The sequence below is a fragment of the Colossoma macropomum genome, unplaced genomic scaffold (assembly GCF_904425465.1).
Source record: "Colossoma macropomum unplaced genomic scaffold, Colossoma_macropomum, whole genome shotgun sequence".
Lineage (NCBI taxonomy): Eukaryota > Metazoa > Chordata > Actinopteri > Characiformes > Serrasalmidae > Colossoma > Colossoma macropomum.
Window position 1 is genome coordinate 2,174,331 of NW_023494795.1, and position 20,963 is coordinate 2,195,293.

At 40.7% G+C, this 20,963-nt stretch overlaps 1 protein-coding gene across 2 annotated transcripts in view; it reads right to left on the reverse strand.

Moving 5' to 3' along the window:
* gtf3c2 (general transcription factor IIIC, polypeptide 2, beta) overlaps positions 1 to 19,176 on the reverse strand; it is a 44,100-nt gene extending 24,924 nt beyond the window's left edge. Inside the window, exons 1-10 of one of the 2 annotated variants that reach the window (XM_036581186.1) lie at positions 19,065 to 19,176; positions 17,111 to 17,431; positions 13,963 to 14,266; positions 11,254 to 11,542; positions 9,439 to 9,533; positions 8,852 to 8,929; positions 7,127 to 7,225; positions 5,523 to 5,747; positions 4,569 to 4,680; positions 4,112 to 4,223 (exon numbers count right to left, since the gene is read on the reverse strand). In XM_036581186.1, the coding sequence (XP_036437079.1) occupies positions 4,112 to 4,223; positions 4,569 to 4,680; positions 5,523 to 5,747; positions 7,127 to 7,225; positions 8,852 to 8,929; positions 9,439 to 9,533; positions 11,254 to 11,542; positions 13,963 to 14,266; positions 17,111 to 17,381 (1,585 nt within the window). In that variant the 5' untranslated portion in view covers positions 17,382 to 17,431; positions 19,065 to 19,176. Of the gene's footprint in view, positions 1 to 4,111; positions 4,224 to 4,568; positions 4,681 to 5,522; positions 5,748 to 7,126; positions 7,226 to 8,851; positions 8,930 to 9,438; positions 9,534 to 11,253; positions 11,543 to 13,962; positions 14,267 to 17,110; positions 17,432 to 18,853 lie in introns of both variants that reach the window. The other variant, XM_036581185.1, reaches the window with a different exon arrangement.
* Positions 19,177 to 20,963: the final 1,787 nt, after the last annotated feature.

Here is a 20,963-nt window from a genome sequence, read left to right on the forward strand (position 1 = left end):
AGGGAATGGGGAAAAGGCTCTAGCAACACGAGAAAAGGTAGAATCAGCATAGCTGTAACCCACTAAAAAGGGACAGATAAGAAATTGTAATTAAATGCCTTAAAGGAGAGAAATTCATACCGGGATGATTCTCTCCACGGCATTCTTTCACTGCGTCTCCGACTATGATTAATGAGAGTCCCCTGGAACATATAAGTGCTTGTGTACACACAGCACAGATAATGGGTATTTACAAAACAGACAGGGCAACGAATGCAGTGAAAGGCAGACCATCAGTGTCACTACATCAAAAAGGTTGGGGTAGGAATCACAGTAGGCCCTGCAGTAGGACTGGGCCATTAATCGAAAAGTAATCGAAACCGATATTCAGAACCTCTAACCGACGTAATCTTGCCCATGACGGTTATTTTGATTTTTTAAATATTCTGTTAATCCTTTCTTCACTCCTTAAAAACTTACTAGCGCGCGTGTATCACGTGACTCTGCCATGTCCAGTCTGCCACATGGAAGCTTAGGCTGTGTTCACACAGCAGGTAAAAGTGGCTCAAATCTGATTTTCACACCAAATCCGATTTTTTTGTTTGGCTGTTCAGATTATCTTTAAATGTGATCTGTATCATCAGCCTGAACAGATCAGCTCCTAAACTGACCCACATGCTCAAAAGAACAGAGCGTCACGCTGCTTCACGGCTCATCCAGAGGTAAACAAACACGACCGCCAACGAACGCCAGTCGCTCCCGGAGGATCAGCTTCATCTTCACCAGCATCACAGGAGCCATCATGAAGCTTCACTGACTGACAGCTGGGCTCATCACCCAGAATGTGTTCCAGCTGTAAAAAGGGCGCGGTCACTTCTTTGGTTCGCGTCCTCGGATTCTTTAAACTCTGCTTTCAGACTTTTAACTGTTCTTTGACGCTGCAGCCTCGTTTCCTTCTCACTGAAGCAAAACAGAATTATTTCTTAAGCCGGGGTTATACTATGCGACCTTTACCCTGATTTTAGCCCCAATTCTCAGTCTGGCTTAGTCTGAGCTGGTCGGCTCTAGTCTGCAGATTTTTGAGTCAGTCGGAGTCGACAGTTGGAGAGAGAATCGAGTTGTGTATGAGTGGCGTAGACTCAAGATTTACTGCCTCCTTCTCACGTTTTAGACCAGTCGCAAGTTTATCAAACATGTTTGATTATTTCAACCTGACTCTGAGTGTAATCTGGAGTAAACTGATCAACGACTCAATCTGAACAGATTCCTGCAACAGCCAATGAAAACAGAGTGCGAAAGAAGAAAATGCAGCAAGTAAAGAAAAAAAAATAGTAAAAAGTCTCTCATGTGGAGCGAAACTCTAAAAAAATACCAAACTGATCACATTTAAATCCATGATCCACTTAAACACGTTTACCTGCTGCTTCTTTACTGTTTCAGCGCAAGTGGCAGAGAAAACAGCAGCAGCTCCACGTTTGTTTATTTGTGTCTCCTATTAACGGGAGAACACAAGTTAGCGAGAGTTTGTGCGAGTTCAGTGAGCTCCGTTTGGTTCAGCAACAGCTGAGAAGTTGAGTAGTGTGCGATCCTTAATTGTTTAGTGTGTGATCCCCAATATTTCAGTCGCCCAAAAAAATCTGTAAAAACCACTTTAATAATGTGAGACCAAGTCTTTTATAACCTGTTCAGACTGTAAAAGTTGTGACCCAAGACTTCAGATAAAAAAACATTCTAAAACATCCTTCTACAATGACACAAGTGGCAAAATGCTCCTCTTCAAGGCAATTTATTTTAGCTTGGTAACTGGATGTAATGTTATAAACGCTGCTATTACTAGAATAGTGTTCCTTTGTAGGCAGGAAACTAAACCCTAATCTTCTCTTTGCAGGTTGGTGGTGTTATTCACTACTCTATCCAACCACCATTACCAACGCTACCACTGACAGAAGCTTCAGTCTCACCAGAAAGAAAAAACACATTAAGCGGAAACCGTAACGCGTTTCCTTCTGTAACGTGACGTTTCCAAGTGAAACACAGCATCATGGAGGGTTTCTGACCTGAGTATTTTTCATATGATAACACAAAAGTATGTAGACACCCTCCTACTTATTGAGTTCAGGTGTTTCAGCCACACCCACTGCTAACAGGTGTATACATTCAAGCACACAGCCAGGCAGTTTCCATAGACAAACAATTGGCAGTAGAGGGTCGTGCTGAAGAGCTCAGTGACTTTAAATGTGGACTGTCATAGGACGCCGCCTTTGCCACAAGTCAGTCTGTGAAATTCCTGTCCGGATCTCACTAACCTGGTTAACTATAAGTGCAATTCATGTCAAACAGAAGCATCTAGGAGCAACAACAGCTCAGCCACGAAGCGCTAAACCACACAAACTCAGAGTGAGGCTGTCAACTGCTGAAGCGCTTAGCTTGTTCTAATCACCCATCCTCCACTGCATCACTCCCTACAGAGTTTCAAACTGGGAGCAACATCAGCACAAGAACTGTGTGTCGGGAGATTCATTAAATGGGTTTCCATGGTTGAGCAGCGGCACACGAGCCTAAGATCACTATGCACAATGCCAAGCGTCGGATGGAGCGGTGTAAAGCGCCGCCACTGGACTCTGGAGCAGTGGAAATGTATTTCTGGAGTGATGAATCAGCTTCTCTATCTGGCCGTCTGACGGACACTACCTACTGGAATGCAGTGTGCCAACAGTGAAGTTTGGTGGATGAAGAATAATAATAGGGCTGTGTTTCACAGTTTTGGTTCAGCCCCTTAGTTCCAGTGAAGGGTGATGTTAATACTACAGCATGCAAACAGATTTCAGACAATTCTACGCTTCCACCTTTGTGGCAAAGATTTGGAGAAGAGCCTTTCCTTCTCCACCATGTCTGAGCCCCTGTGCACAAAGTGAGGTCCATAAAGACTCTACTGGCCCGCACAGAGCCCTGACCTCAACCCCAGTGAACACCTTTGGGGTGAACTAGAACAGAGACTGTGAGCCAGACCCTCTCGTCCAACATCAGTGTCTGACCTCAGAAATGTTCTTCAGAAAGAATGGCCACAAACTCCCACAGACTCTCTCCAAAGTCTTGTGAAAAGATGTTATAACCACAAATATCGTTTTTTTCCCCTCGCAGCCCTAATACTGGTCATTACCGCACTGCAACATTGAAAACATCATGAATTAGACAGTACTGTCCAATCCACTGTCCTGCAATTATTGTTAGATGTCATGAAATCACAGCAATGTACAATTTTTTCCACTGAAATTAAGAATGATTCTCTCTCACGATAAAACGTGCACAGAGACTGACCTCGCATTGAGACATTATTCAACATATCCTCTTAACATGTCAGCCACATCTACTACACTGTGTAATATTCTGAGGCAAAGGAATGAAAAAACCTGGAATGTAAAAATACATTATGCTGCTTTGAAGGAGCACAGCAAGCTGGAGAGCAGCCTGCCTCTTTATTTTGCTGCCCTCTTCTGGTAGAACTAAGAAACAGCAGGAGATCAATGTACACTGCAAAAAATAAAACTCTCAGCGAGTGAAATCATTTTAAATATAGTCAATATATTCAATATTTCCCATTTTGAGACTGCTGTATGATCATTTTAAGACTTATTTATAGGCATTTTCTTCTTTATTTAAGTAATTTCATATAGAGAAATGCCATTCTATTCTATGTTAATGCTGCTTGTTTCTCTGATTATCTGCATTATCTTGAAATAAGCAAAACTACCTGCCAAGAGAATAAGACCATTTATCTAGATCAAAATACCTAAAAAAGTAAATAATGTATATAATGTAAAAATGTAAAATAATAATATAAAAAATATTAGTTACATCGGCTAGATTTAAGATGTTTTCACTTGCCAAGATGATGTTTCGCAGTGTAACTCAAAGAGGAAAAGGTAGGATACAGGGAGGGGATGGGCTGGAAAAATTTCATGGAGAGCAGAAAGGAGAGCTGGGAGTTTATGTAGGAAACGAGATAAGAGGCAGGAGTTTCAGGCGTCTTTCTCCCAAGTTATGGCATTACAAGTGTACTATTAGTGTGACAGCGTTCTCATCCACCCAAAACTATCTATGTAGTAGCACTACTTTACTTGTTTACACTCACCTCTAGCTTGACTTTGGGCTGTTAAGGCTTTTGGGTGTGGAAGACTATAAACAGCAATAGTTCCATTAGAAAAAGCTGCAGCTATTAGTCCTAGTCGAGGCAGGTGAGGGGCCTGTGGGAAAATAGGAGGAAGATTAAAGGGTTAATTGTTTTAAAAATGTTATCATGGTTAGAGAGGTACAAACGTTATTATGGACTAACTTCCCTGATCTTATTTGTATAATGTTAACTGAACCCCAACAGCAATGGTGACATGTTTAGGTGAAGTATTTATTCATCACCGGCAAATACATCACATAACAACACACCAGCACAGTACGCTTCACTAATTTAAATAGTTTTAATTTAAAAATGACCACTTCAAATGTTTTTGAGCTTTCACGGACACCAGTACTGCGCACTGACTGATGTCTGTGGTTACTCAACACTGTCTGTGGGTTTGAGGTAGATTATTTACCTTCCTGTCAGTCGTAGGCAGCTCCCAGGCCCCTGCTGGACACCACTTCAAGTTCCAAATGCAGCCCTCATCTATTGCCAGGGCGTAGGCCAGCTGTGGAGAGGATGATGGTCTGAGACAGGGAGAGCATAAAAGGGGAAAAAAAGGAATAATTAAAAACATTTACATATATGTATGTACATACTAAATCATATGTATGTTAAATCACAGGTTTATTTTGTCTGTCAGGTACTCCGGTTTCCTCCCACAGTCCAAAAAAACATGCAGTCAGGCTGATTGGACATGTTAAAATTGCCCCTAGGTGTGAGTGTGACTGTGTATGTCTGTCTGTCTGCCCTGTGATGGACTGGCGACCTGTCCAGGGTGTATCCTGCCTTCCGCCCAATGACAGCTGGGATAGCCTCCAGCACCCCACCGCGACCCAGAAGGATAAGCGGTTTAGATGATGACACCTTACTGTGCATACTGCACCTTCTGCACACCTTATTGCACATCTTGGCTTTTGTTACTATTATGTGTATATAACTGACACACCTACATAGTCTTATAAACGAAGAACTGTATCTGTAATAGCCAAGTACAATCACTGTGTATATAAAACAAGATATTTAATACATTTGGTTATTTATTTATGCTTTACAGTCAGTGTCTCCTCCTGCCCCATAAATAAACAGTTTTGATTCTGTATCTTTTAGCAAAAATCTCCTTTGTCTTTCCATCTGATCTCAGTGTTGTCTGGGAGAAACAACAGAGCTATTAAGGAGATCTCTGGTTGATTTTTCTTTCCTTATGAGGAAATTTGAAGAGAAGCAGAACAGAACAAAACAGTCCAGGCAAAACAAAAATAAATAAATAATAATAAATGAACAAATCTACACAAACCTGACAGAAATTTGTTACTGTGTTACTCAAACCTACCTCAAACAGTGGTGGGTGCATTGCAGGGCTACTCACCTACTTATTTGTAGTTTGCCCAGATCCCACAGCTGGAGCAGCGTCTGCTCCGTGCAGAGCACATTCGCTTTGTGCCGGTCATCCACGCTTCTGTTGCAGTACAGAGCAGCATACTGCGTTTCTGCAGCACCTTCAGGGAGAGGGCACCACTCCATGGCCCAGACAGGACCCCCAACAAAGAACAGGGAGTCCCACCTCTCCGCATGAGGCGGCAAGGATTCAAACCTGCAACGAACTAAATTGACTAAAATGGAACAACACAGGAAAAAGGGAACCAAATCTGACTTCTTCTGATCAAATCTGATGTGGCCCAGATTTGCGTAATAACAGCACAAACAACAAAGAACAGAATGAGTGTGTTTACATGCACTTAATAATCCGATAACTGCAGAAAATCAGATTCTCAGTGATCCATTCAACACGTTTACATGCACTAGAGTAATCAGATAATAGGGAAACTCCAACTACATGAGTCAGACTGTAATCAGAGTTCTGCTTTACAACCAGCCAATAAACTCACAGAAGAAGGCTCAACAATGTAAACGTAACGTAAAACTCGACTTAAACCCTTTATTTCGTGTTTGGTTTCAGTTTCTCTCCAAAAATGTTTCACTGTGTCTCGCGGTGATGCTGCTCGCTTATTTACGGTACTGCAGTCTGATCTCGCGCATGTGCACACTGAGAAATCCGAAAGAAATCAGAGTAAGTGTTTACATGCACTGTGGAATCTGATTACTAAGCTAAAATTCAGCCTCTTTATCAGATTTCTTAATCAGATTTGTAGATTGGAGTATGGTGTTTACATGACCATTTGAATAATCGGAAAACAGCAGAAATCCGATTATGATTGGATTACTGAATGCATGTAAACGCACTCAACGGATTTGACATTTTCTATTCCAATTTGGATCACTTTCACACGTAGTACTGAAATCTGACTCTTCTATCAGACGGGTCAGATTAATACGACTTTTACATCAGTCCAACTCAGCGTTAATCCTAATTCCACACTGGAAGCAATTACCCTTTAGGAAAGATGGAGGACAGCTGTGGGTGTGAGTTGCCTTTATTTTGCTTGTTTACTTCTTGATGAGCATGAAGAGTGGAGTGAGGTTCTTTTTGTACATGCAGGTCAGATCAAGGCTGGGACCTGACAGGTGTCAGATATAGTCCAGATTAAAAAGATATGAACAGCCAAATATAAAACTGGATCTTGCGTCGTAAATTGGAATTGAGATCTTAGGCTCGCAGTGTGAAAGCAGCCATGGTGTTGATGTACTACATGAATATCCCACCAAACCTGAAGCATTCTAAACGTTATACATTTGAAATGAGGAATATCCCGGAAAGATTTTATGAATAAAAACAGTATTACACGATTATAGCAGTGTAATCTGATGGGTTCTGTACAAATTTTAATGTTGTCACTTATCCAACGCATCTAATTAAATTGATGAGTTAAGTATCTGGTTGTACATGAGAAGAATCGGACACGCTGTAATGGCAGGAACACTAAACTGTGCTTTGACATAAAACTCCAGGGCTGGAGAAGCTCCAGAATGTGGGTGGACAAAAAAGCCATTATTGTTTCTACAGAAAATTACCTCTTCATCGTATGTAGAGAACGTTCTTCTTTGATTCCCTCGCGAGATAATGTAAAAGCTGCTGATTCCTCCTCCTGGGGTAAATACTTCTCTGCCTCACTGATAGAAGTCAAAAAAAAAAAGAAAACAGCATAATTATGAGAAAATATGCTGCTGAAACCAGCAGAAATCTTCACATATTACAACTCGATGTCTAACTTTAGGCTGGCTTTACGTGGTGAACCTGATGCAACTTTGCTTGCATGAAACCTACAAGAAACCAATCTACACTTGAGTTGCATCATGTAGTCCATCAAGCAACTCACTTAAAACACAGTCTCAACAGTTGCAAGTGTCTCAAAATGCTGCTAATGTATCATGTGACATATGAAATTACATATTACTGATTGAGTTTAGTGGCTCAACGAACATGAAAGTTAAACCGCAGATGGTGTATTAGGAGAAAAGGAGACGCTCCTGATTGACGTCATGCAAGGTCGCAAGTTTTTCATTTTTCAGTTACCTGAGCTACAACAATCCATCTCGAAGCTAATGCTTCTGTAGTCAGCTGGCCTAAGCCGTTTAACGCTAAATTATCCTGTAATTTTACACAGAGCTCAGATTCTTTTGCAATCCAAATTATTTAAAAAAATGTATTACAGAAGAGGCGACCACGAAGCGGTCCACAAAAAAGTGAAATACTCTAAAGTGCTTCTAGGACAGGATGAGCAAGACACCACCTTTAAAAGGTTTAACACACACAGAACAGATTCAAAAGTCAAATATATTTTGTAAACAACCACAGAGAGATTAAAGATTATTACATCATTTATATAGAATAGTACAGCAACGATAGCTGGAAAATTATCATTACACAAAGGCTATAAAAATGCAGTAAATATGTAAATAACAAGATATAACATTCATATAACAAAAATGATAAAGTATATCAAAAGATTCTACTAATACTGATAATTTGACTAACTAGCAGAGCAAACAAATGTGCAACCGATTGTTTTTAATTTGCATGAAAAAAATATGCTTTAACAACTCGTCGCATGAAAGTGTCACCACGTAACACCAGCCTTACGATGAATCTACAGAATCAGCTGTCTGGCTAACTAATCTTAGCTAACAGGTACTGTACCTTATACCTTTACTTTCACGTTTTAGATTAACAGCCTGATTGCTTTTTTTAGAACAGTGTTCAGTTGTGAGTGTCTGATAGCAGGTACTTCGTTAATGTAAGCCAAGGTAAGCTACACTACAGAGAAAGATATGTGATTAATGATTTACTGTAATCTGTCTCAGATCTCAAAAATTTTTCCTCCAATAGTAATGTTTTATTTAGTTTATGAGTGCAGAGACACAGTAATTAATCATGAGTAGTGTTTCAATAACTTATTTACATTTACTTAAATACTTTCCCTTCTGTATACTTTCATCTGTACTCAAATGAATCATCACTCCAGTAGCAGTGCTTCTACTTAAGTAGTCAAGTCAAGTCAAATTTATTTATATAGAGCCTTTTATAACAGCTTTACAGAGAATCCGGGTCCACGCCCCCAGTGAGCAAGCCTTGGCGACAGTGGCAAGGAAAAACTCCCTCAACAGGAGGAAGAAACCTCGAGAGGAACCAGACTCAAAAGGGGAACCCATCCTCCTCTGGTCGACACCGGATAAGAGGACAGACACAAAACAGTATAAGTAGAAATTATCAGTACTCTCCCCACTCCTGATTAATACCTGGTGGACAGGAGACGCCAGTCACTAACTGAAGGGATCCACTCGGAGAATACCCAGGCGGAGGAATGCTCTTCACGACTGAGAAAAAGTTTTCAGAAAGCCAAAAAGAAGAAAAGGTCAGATTAGTGAGTGCTGGATAATGACGGCCATGAGTCAGAGGAAGGAAAATATTTTGAGTGAATTCCGGTCAAAAGCTGCACAAAATCTCTTCAGAAGGATGTGGAAAGTAAAAAAAAAAAAAAATCATATTTTAGATCCAACATTTCAGTTTCAACACTTTTGATAGTGGCAAAACATCAATTTAGATCTACAGCTTGCAGCTTAAATTCTAACTTAAATAATGATGTTCTATGCATATGCAATCTTGTGTAAAATGTCTTCATTTATCTCAGATTAAATGCTAAATTAAAAGGGACAATTTAAGCTTCAGCTGTAAATTTTAATTTAAATTTTAGAACTATCAAAAACTCAAGCCAAAAGAAATTTTCCACTTAAACATGGTGCTGAAGATCAGTCATCTGTCTGACTTTGAAAAAGGAAGCACTGTGCATACGAAACCATAAATGAAGCAGAAGAAAATAGCTTACAATGCTTTGGTGCTTTTAAAGGACGTCCACACAGGTTGCATGGCACAGTTGGACAATCCATTACTTCCAACCAGCCTATGTTTGTTAGCCAACTTCTGTAAAGAAAGAACACATCCGATCATACAGATTACAAATACAGTACAGTGAGAAACTGTGTTTTACTACTGCAATGTTTCTTATTTCTCCTTTTACCTTCTTTATATTCTCCTTATTTGCTGGGAAATTTCTTATGTTTTACACATAAGCACAACTAGTTCATAACAATAAGTGCTTTGGCAATAAAACTGGTGTATTTATCGGACAGCCTGGACTTACACTATTCATCAAAAAGACGCTACAACTCTACAACTTTAGAGATTTCAACTAACTGGTGATGAGTCCAGAATGATGAACAGAGCTGTAGATGACTGTATAATGACTAACTAAGCTGTATAACACTGAGGGTGATGTTATAATAAAGTTATCATCCAGAATGCATGTTTATTTCTAAAGTGGAGATCAAATCTCGAGGCAATCAAGAAACTAATAATTACAATATACAGTTTAACTTTAAGTTTATGCTGTTCCCCAAAAACTTTAAATACTGAAAAACTACATCTTGAAATACTTTCTGGTGTCCAGCTTATAGCACTTTAGCCTACATACCAACCAACCAACCTACTACCAACCAAAACAACAGAGTTCGAATTTTTAAATGAGAGTGTCGACGTCCCACTAAGCATGTTACATCTTTATTATGGGCAAATTAATGTGTCCTAACATCTAATCAAATCCCAGAACTGGATAATTGATATAAGGAAAAAAAGACTTACTAGAAACAGAAAATACTGAAATGAACTGTGTAAGTGTTTGTCACTTGGTGGGAAAACCTTTTTGCACATAAAATATATGCAACAAACTGTGATGGAAATGCATTGGCTGAATAAACAATAGTGGGTACCAGTCGACTGACAAAGAAACTAATAACGAAAGTGTATGTTTATCAAAATAATTTAAAAAAATGATAATAATAATATTTCACGAACCATAACGTTTGCCAGCTTGTTCTCTCTCTGCACTTTTATGATGTAATATAGGCATAAAATTAGATAAACCAGCTACAAGAAGCTGCTGAACATTGCGTAAACTTTCTCAGACGTTTCTTTATGAATGTGACAGAAAGAGTTTTCTACTTTCATCAATGGAAAACTAATTTGCAACATTCAGGGTGATTCAAAAAGATTCATTCGATTTCAAAGCGCCATATTTTTACAACGGTTAGGCGCTGAGGAACCAATCACAATCCTATTGAAAGAGGGGGTCACAGAGTTTCTGGTTGTCAGTGGAAGATGGCTCCTTCAGTCTGAGAGGAGATGAGACCCCTGAGCAGAAAGCGTTCTGCGTTCTCCACTTCAATAAGAGTGAATCCGTCATAACTGTGCAGTGTGATTTTCGTGGGCAGTGAAGCTCCAACAGCTCAGAGCGTTCGGCGTTGGTTCCACAACACTGGATGATCTCCGAAATCGCACTGAAAGAGCCGTGAGTGCAGCGACACCCGACATGCTCAATCCAGTATGGGATGAGTTTGACTATGGTGTTGATGTTGTCTGTACAGCTGGAGGAGGTTCAGACTGAGACCTTGTACAATTACATAATAAACTTTATGCTCATTTAAACCATTTACAGTTCACTGCATTGATCTGTAATGATTTACAGGTGAAAAATTATTTTGAAATCAGACGAATCTTTTTGAAATCACCCTGTATTTTTGGGAAAATTATATTATTTGCTCAAATTCAAGTCAACAGCCAGACGGAAACCAAAATTATAACTCACCCTTTCTTTTTTGAACAAGCCTGACATTTCCTCTCCATACTCTTCTTCTTCTACTTCTTCTTCTTCGTCTTCTTCACTTTCCATCTCATGGTCCTCAGGGTCAAAGTCGGTGTCATCACACTGGTCGCTGTCATAGTCCAGTGCTTTCCTCTTCTGCCCCCTCCCTCTTCCTGAGGCTTTTTTCTGAGCAGGACTGGCTGGCTGGTCTGGACTGTCTCCTTTTCTCTTTCCAGATGCCACATCATGATGTTCAAGATCCTTGGTGATATTGTGGAGGTATTCCAGAGCACTGGGGATAATTCAGAAATCAGGGAGAGATTCAGATTAAAGAAAGGCATAAAATTCATTTTAGATTTGAAGCATTTTGATGGATGGTTTAGGATGAACAGACCAAACGCATCACTGATGAAGGACTAGAGGATGACCAACACAAACTGTGCAGCATAAAAAAATAAATCGAAAGAAATCAGAGTAAGAGTTTACATGCACTGAGAAATCTGATTACTGAGCTAAAATCCAGCCTCTTTATCGGATTTCTTAATCAGATTTTTAGATCGGAGTATGGTGTTTACACGATCATTTGAAAAATTGGATAACTGCAGAAACCCGATTATGATCGGATTATTAAGTACACGTAAACGTGCTCATCGACACCTGGTAGAAAATGTGTAATTTTTAAATGACAGTTAAAATGGGTTTAGTTTAAAACCGCAGCTTCCAAGAACACAGCGACTGAGTTTAAGGACCCATTTGACTCAGTGAGGTTTAAACTCGTGCTAAAGTCTAAACCACAGCTAAGCTAATAACAGTGTGACTGCCTCAGTGTGACACCAACACGGTCACATTTGGCCTTTGTGTTCCATGAAACCATTAATTGAGGGCTGTGCAGTCCGACAGCGTTCCGGCTAGGAGGAACGAATCCTGCACAAATGCCAAAAAGACTGTATGTGTGGAAGAGTTTTATGTGTCCATTCAGATATTCTGCCAAGACTTACTGCTAATTTATGATGCAGTTAATCATTTGTAGTCAATTATTTGTGAGGATAACTGGGAATTCTGACTTTTCAAATTCTTTACTTCACACACTTTTTAATTTCCACAACTTGAACTATTTGAGGTTGAAAGAAATAGATGCTCACAGCAATCCAGCACTACACTCTTAAAAAAAGGTGGTTCCTTAAAGAAAATGGTTCTATAGAGAACTACAAACACTCAAAAGAACCCCTTGCATGATTAAAGTGTTCTTTACATCATGAAATGATTGATGCAGATGGTTCTTTGTAGCACCTTTTTGAAAAGATTCTATCACAGCACCTAAAAGGGTTCTCTTATTGTTACGAAATTGTAATAATAGAAGAACCTTTGTGGTGCTATATAGAACCCTTGTCAAGCAGCTTTTCAAATATCTACAACATGTTCTCCATCAATCTGAAGTACCTATTCACGATGCAAAGAACCCTTTAATCATGCAAGGGTTCTTTGAGTGTTTGAGTGTTCTGCATGAAACCATTTTCTTTACTAAAGAACCCTTGAAGCGACATCTTTTTTAAGTGTGTAGTTTGGCTGCGGAGGCTGTATAAAAAACTCTTAAAATATTTTCACACAGTTAAAGGAGTTGTTTGGTTAGAGCTTTAAAAGTGGATGTAAAATATGGCCATTCACTGTTAATATAGCATCAATAATGACATGGAAGGACATGGGGCTGGGCGATAAAACACTAACGATAATTATCGCGAATTTTTATTGATAGAAATATAAGAAATGTAATAAATGTTCGATATAACAGAGCATTCTCACACTTCCACATTCTAGCGACAGCTGTGGTGTCAAATAATGATTTGACATTTGCTGCGATATGTATCGTTATCGACTGATATATTTTTTATTGTGATGACATTCTTGGCCGTATCGCCCAGCTCTAGAAGGACATCATATATAACAGCAGCAATGATTTAGGGTTGTACCATTGAAGGAAAAAAAAAAAAGTCAGCCCAAAGATTTTTCTAGATTTGGAAGATGAAGCCCTCCCTACTGAGCCTAATACTGCCTTTACTAGATCTACAGGGAGATTCACTCGAAAGAGGCCCCGAATATTCTGTAATAACTCTCTCTAGGACGAAGCAATCTGAGCGACACCGCGTGCAATGAGCTCCTCAGTATATGGGGCTTCGAACAAGCCGGGATGCCCCTGCGTCGGAGCGATGAGGTAGGCGCCGGACAGCCGCCGCGACGTTTAACCTCCGTTTGCAACTTCTGGGTGCAGACCACCCCCGTACCCCTTCAAGTGTCTGGCAGAAAACGGAGATCACTTCCAGCATCGCATGCAATCGATTACACAGACGTCAAGGTGTGTAGCGTATTTTTTGGTTCAGATTGCTTCATCCTAACGGGAGTTACAGCAGAATATTCGGGGCCTCTTTCGAGTGAATCTCCCTGTATTTTTAGAGTCAGCTACTTAAATTAAAATTCACATATTAATTAACAACAAGCCTTTTTGGTAATAAACCCTCTCGCGTCCCGTAGTGAAGTGAAATTATTGTGCCTATGACATAAAAGCTGTAAATATTCAGTTATACACAAACAGCTGTCTTGCAGCTATCTTGACTCCCTATTCTGAGCAAACTCCAGTAGTAATGAATCTAGTCTTCTTCATCTAGTCTTCATTATCACTTACGGCTTTCAACAAAAGCAAAAGTTTGAGAACCGTACGCTTTGGCAGCTCTCCTCTTTGGACGGCCACCCAGAGTCATCTCAGGGCTCTCTGGAGCGGCAGGGCTGTCATGATGTACAGGAGTCTGAGGAACTGGTTCACTGATGACTTTCAGCTTCCTTTTTGCTGGAGTCTTGCGTATGGTTTCTTTTTTGGGCTCAGCATTGGAAGCTGGAGCCGTCTTGGAGGTCTTCCTAATGTATCCTATCCTTTTTCTGCGCCTCCTTTTCCGCTTTTTCCGCTCCGGGGGTATGGCTGCTTGGTCATCGTTTGAGGGAAGCTGAAAGCTGTCTGCTGTCTGTCCTGCAAAAGCAACACAGGAACGTTTAATATTTCAGCAGTAGAACACAGAGGGAGTGTGTTATCACGAAATAACATCACTGTGATTTGGTCGCCGTAGATCATCACAGCTGTGATGTTATTGGCGATAACACACTCCTCGAGTGTTCTATTGCTTTAATACAACAGTTAAATAAATACAGTAATAAATTAATAAACTGGGCCGTGAACGCGGCGTTTAATATGTTTTAATGTTCGCAGTTCCTTCACCAAATTAGAGTTCCTTAACGAGCAGCTTGTTGCTACGTCAGAGTAACGAGCTCCGCCCACTCGCTGCACAGCCGGCAGTTCGTTCTCCAGCTCCTTACACTAAACTCCCAAACTGTCATCACCACTGAGCAGCTTTTCAGTCGGCAGCTGTGACAGAAGAACAGCTGAACAACCTGGAATCAGCCAGAAATGAACGCAATACCATTCACCAAACGTGTAGTCTGATCTTCAGAGTCTGACCAAATCGGACTGAGCCATAAAACTGCCGCAATATCAAGTTTAGCTCAGTTTTGTCAGTTTTTGCCAGATCAGTATTAATGTTGTTTTGTTCCAGCCAGTCTGTAAAGCATCTTACAGCCCATTTAGTTTGGCGAATGGTGTTGTGTTCATTTCTGGCTGATTCCAGGTTGTTTAGCTGTTCTTCTGTCTCAGCTGCCGACTGATAGTGTTTGTGAAAAACCTGTGATGTTGTGGTGAAACAACAGCACAGTTAGAGACGCTTCTCAACCAATCAGCTTGCATGGCCAGAACTAACTTGTATAAAAGGAAACACTGCGTAACAGCGACGCCTGATGTATGTGACTGTAATACTCTTAGCGAAGGTGGGAACAAGTCACTAAATTGCAAGTAGGGCTGAACGATTTGGGGGAAATATCTAATTGCAATTTAAACTGCGATTTTATCTTGCCCACCTTTCTGGCTTGAGGCTCGACCCCTGAACGTAGTGAGCCAAACCGCCAGTAAGTTGTGGTCGTGATGTCACAACACATGGAGGTTTGGTCGCCTGTGATTGGTCTAAATCACCTACACCCATTTCACAAACTAATATAGGTTCGATTTCTCACTCTTAAGACCTTGTAATGTACACACTTTAAAAAGATGGTTCTTCAAAGGTTCTTTAGTAAAGGCAATGGCTTTATATAGAACCATAAACACTCAACAACTGCACAGTGAAATGGTTCTTTAAACTGAAGGAGAACGTGTTGTGTATGGTTCTATATAGCACCTTTTTGGTAAGGGTTCTACACAGCACCAAAATGTTCTTCTATTGTTACAACCTTGAGATTGCAACAATAGCAGAACCCTTTTTGGTGCTAAATAGAACAACAAACAACACATTCTCTATCAATCTAAAGCACTATTTCACCATGTAGAGACTATTTAAACATGCGAATGGTTTTTTGAGTGTTCGTGGTTCTATGTAGAACCCCTGTCATTACTAAAGAACCATCGTTAAGAGTGCAGGCTTTAATTTTAAAAATGCAGCTCTTGCGATTTGAAATTGCACCGTTTTAAACTGTAATTTCGATATAAATACGATTAATTTTTCAGCCCAAGTTGCAAGAAACAAGTAAGTCTCAAGTCTTCACACTCAAGTCCCAAGTCAAGAAAAACAAGTCTCGATTCAAGTCCCGAGTCAGTGAAGGCGAGTCTCAAGTCAAGTCCCAAGTCAACAGTCCTAATTTTCGAGTCCTAATCAAGTCCGTCTACATTCTTCAGCTAACCTAAGGCCATAACACTGAATAACAGTAACAGCACTGTAGCCTTTTAATGTTAGTAGTGTGTGACTGTGTATTAAATTTTTATTTTGTATTATCATTTATTTATTTATTTATTTTTTAACCCTTCCAACTAAAATACAAAATCCATGGTGCACAGATAACCATGACAGACATATTGGTATACACGAAGAGTACCACACTACATATGACAACAATTTTAAAAGTACTACTTAATTAAATATATATATATATATATATATATATACATATATATATATATATATATATATATATATATATATATATATATATGATCATTTTTCATGATTTTTGGGAACACTGGCCGCATAGGATTAAAATAAAACTAGCTCAGTATAGAGAATATATACTGAATATATAGAGGACAACAGAAACCAAAACGACTGACCGATTTTACATTCCACCTTAAACGGAGCAGCAGTTACGTTCTGGCGCCTCTTAAGGTGGAACGAAAAATTCCAATATAAAGCTGGCGAATAAAAAAGTTGACTTCAGCCTCGTGGTAAACGTTGAGCTTGTTTTACCTGCAGAAGCTGTTAAAATCGGTCAGACAGACAGAGCTGGGCTTCTTTTGTTTTACTATAATGATGAAAACGGTCAGTTTGCCTGTTTAGTTTCTCCAGTAAGAGTTTAAGTGCTGGACGATGGGGCATTGATGATGCTGGTGCTTCGCTTGTTTCCAGCTTATTGAGCCGAACTTCAGCTCTAACCCTTCACTCATCTTCCGAAATAAAATAAACCAAGTATAAACACAGTGACAGAATCTGACGGTGCTGTTTATTCAGTTTACTGCAGGAAACAAATCCATTCAAATGAAAAATAAGCGACTGTGTAGAGTCCAGTCTGCAGTCAGACTCTCCACTTTGAGTCTAGAGTCTTTCCGAGTCATGACACTCAAATCTGAGTCAGAGTCCCAAGTCAAAGTCGAGTCCCAAGTCTTTCTCAATTTTCTCGAGTCTAAAGTCATTAAATTCATGACTCGAGTCAGACTTGATCTCTGACTCTTAGTCAATAAAAAAAAATCAATGAATGAATAAATCAAATCCTCAAAACTTGCCTTCAGACACTTCCTGGTTTTCTTCAGGTGATGAGTCGGTCACATTAGAGTCAGCCTCTGGCCTCACACTCACTTCAGAGGACTCACAGTCTACAGCCTGAGGTTCTGCATCTCTCTCTTGCAGGTCTGCCAGAGAACCTCCGTTCATGTTACAAGTGCTTACACTGTGCCCATGGTTCACCTGTCCACTTTGGTTCTCTTGGTCCTTCTCAGAGGGGAACCCCATCTCCTGCCCTGTCTGTCTGCCCACCTCTGGGGCAGAAGCTGCCATCAGCAAAGTCCCGGGTTCACAGCAGTGCTGTCAGTGCAGCACAGAGGCACCTTAGAGGGGGAAATTCAGAGAAAACAAAGTGATTAGGAGTGTTTTGTGGACTAAAGCCCATCACTGCAGACCGAGAACCCAGACTAAGGCCCCCAACTATCACTCACTGCAGAACCACCACAAGTCCAAAGGGGTGGAGCTGGACCTGTTCCAACTCCGCCCACATTTCTACTGGTCTTTAAACGAGTATGTGTCCTTACTTTGTCCTCCTACGACTTATTTCATTGGTCTGCCCTGCCGCGTGTTTCTCTGTGGGAACCCAAAAGGTGATGCTGGTGTCTTTGTGTTTTTCTCGATGTCGCTCCGTCCTGAACGCCACAACACGGCCTTTATAACCGCTCACGATTCGCGACGTTCACGCTCATTTGTCACAACTCGAAAAGCTTTTTTCACATTCCGGTACAAAGTCCGTTCTGTAGGCCTACAAATCAAGCGTACTTATGATAAACGGGTTCTAGTTTAAAACGATGAAGGTTTTTAAACACTAGAATGGACATATGACCGGTCAAAATAACCCACATAACTGTGTTTATCAACTAAGTCTGGGAATTTCATAATAAAAAAAAAGACTTTTTTTTTTTTTACACTTTTAAAAGGATTTTCACATTTCCATAAGTCTAATAAAAATGACCCAATATCATATTAAATGTTACAAACCCTGATGAGCCACTTTATTAGCTCGCTCTACCCTCATTGTCCATTTGATCAGCTCCACTCGAGTTCAGACCAGTTAAAACACGACGTGGGAGGAGCTGGATCAGATCCAGCCGAATCCCCTGGACCAGGGGTGCACAACTGCGGTCCTGGAGGGCCGGTGTCCAGCACAGTTTGGTGACTTACCTGCTCCAACACACCTGATTACACTCATCTGTTAATTGCCAGGTTAAACGGGTGTGCTTGAATAGGGAAACCTCCAAACTGTGCTGGACACCGGCCCTCCCGGACTGGAGTTGTGCACCCCTGCCCTGGACCTTTGGTTCTGCAGCGACGACCAGGAGCCTTTCGAGTAACGTAGTTACAGCGGCTCTCAGCAGCAGTTCTGAACCGTGTAGCTGACCAAGTTAGCCGCCGGCTCGCGCTGGCGGAGTCCGGCTGTATCCACTTCTACTGTAAGGCTAACGTTAGCCATCGAGCTAAACCCTGATAAATAGATAACAGAACCCAATCCGGACGGGTTTAACCAGGTTTACAGTCTACAAAACGACAAATTACAACACTTTAGCTGGGTTAAGTTTCGGTCCGGAGGGTAAAAAGTGAGCGCTGGCTGATGTTGGACGCTAAGCTAACTGGCTAACCCGCTAGCTCGCTAAGGTTCGAAGGTTTTTGACACTTTTAAACAATATAACCGGTTTCAGGTGCGGTTCGGGGGCAGGTAACGGACCGACAGACGGTTAACGACTCCAGTAAACCACGATACTCACTAAACACATAAGCCCAGTTTCCGAGCTGAGCGAGCGTTTCATCGGTGGCTCAGCGTGTTCGACCACCCCGCAGCAGCGCGCCGCCGTCAGCGGCCTGCAGAGGTTCGAATCCGAGTCACGTTGAGGGAAAACCAGGTTCGTGGAAGCGGCTGAACTGAGCTCTGCGCACAGCGCCACACGGCGCCGCGTCCGGCTGGAGCAAACTGCGTACCGTAAAACAGCGAAGTTTGAAGCGGTTTGGTTTGTTTATTTTCCATTTCTACTCCTCAGTATGTCACGTCCGCCATTTTTAGGGCAACTTGCGACCTGGCTCGCGATCGCCCCCTACATAGCAAAGATTAAAAACACGAGTCTACAGTTACAGACTGTAGTCCATCCGTCTCTCTGCATACTTTGGACCCTGTTCTTCAGTGGTCAGGACCCCCATGGACCCTCACAGAGCAGGTACTATTTGGGTGGTGGATCATTCTCAGCACTGCTGTAACACTAACGTGGTGGTGGTGTGTTAGTGTGTGTTGTGCTGGTCTGAGTGGATCAGACACAGCAGTGCTGCTGGAGTTTTTAAACACCTCAGTGTCGCTGCTGGACTGAGAATAGTCCACCAACCAAAAACATCCAGCCAACAGCGTCCTGTGGGCAGCGTCCTGTGACCACTGATGAAGGACTAGAGGATGACCAACACAAACTGTGCAGCAGCAGATGAGCTATCGTCTCTGACTTTACATCTACAAGGTGGACCGACAAGGTAGGAGTGTCTAATAGAGTGGACAGTGAGTGGACACAGTGTTTAAAAACTCCTGTCTGATGCACTCGCACCAGCACAGCACACACTAACACACCACCACCACGTCAGTGTTACTGCAGTGCTGAGAATGATCCACCACCCAAATAGTACCTGCTCTGTGAGGGTCCATGGGGGTCCTGACCACTGAAGAACAGGGTAAAAGGGGGCTAACAAAGTATCAGAGAAACAGATGGACTACAGTCTGTAACTGTAGAACTACAAAGGGCACCTATATAGTAAGTGGAGCTGATGTTATGCCTGATGTGTATGTGTGTATATAAATTCTGGTATTTAATTTCCATTTTGTCAGATATGCAGCCTATTGCTTTGAAAAATAAATAACAACGTAAAAATTGCATTTTGATTTTAGTTTTGACACGTATTTTGCATTTCATGAAGAAAAAGCAAAAACAAACTGAAGCTTGAATTTTCTTTTCTCTATTTGCTTTTCTATTTTAAATATGGCCATGAAATACCAGAATAATGACTACAATAAAATAACAAATAGCTGTTTTAAATTTATTTTTACATTTATTTATTCACAAATGACTCTTTTATCAAATTGAACTGAAAATTAAATTGCAAACGTAGGTATTTAATCTCATTTTCAATTTTGGGAGGATATTTAGGAACAGAAATGGCAAAAGAGGTTTGCATCTACATTTTATTGTTCTAATTTTAATTTCTTTCTTGGCTGGATTTGCCTCCAGCTTTTTTAAGCTGATATCCAGAGTGGTCTGGTGTGAAATGGTTCATTGTAGAGAAACTAACCAACTACAGTGGTGATATGAACCAGGGGTGGCGATGACTTCAGTGCAAACAGATCTATTTAGTTTATTTCCCAAAACTACCAGTGAATCTACACACGCCCTCTGAGTTTGTATATGTGGGTAATGTTCACTGTTTAAAAAGATGGTTCTTCAAGGGTTCTTTAGTAAAGACGATGGTTCTGTACAGATCCATGAACACTCAAAGAACCATTTGCATGCTTAAAAGGCTCTTTGCATGGTGAAATAGTTCTTCAGATTGATGGAGAATGTGTTGGTTCTTTATAGAGCCAAAAAGGGGTTCTGCTATTGTTACAATGTCAAACTTGTAATAACAGGAGAACCCTTCTTGGTGCTGTACACCCACATGGAAGAAAAAATTTAGACATGTATTTTTATTTATTTGAAATACAATTCAAATACATTGCAGTTTATGCTGAAATACATTATAAACACTATAATGTATTTCAGAATATTAGTATTAGTGCCAGAATATTAGTGCAATATTAACCAAATATATTTTTAAATCCATGTATTTTAAAATGTATGAGGAGATATT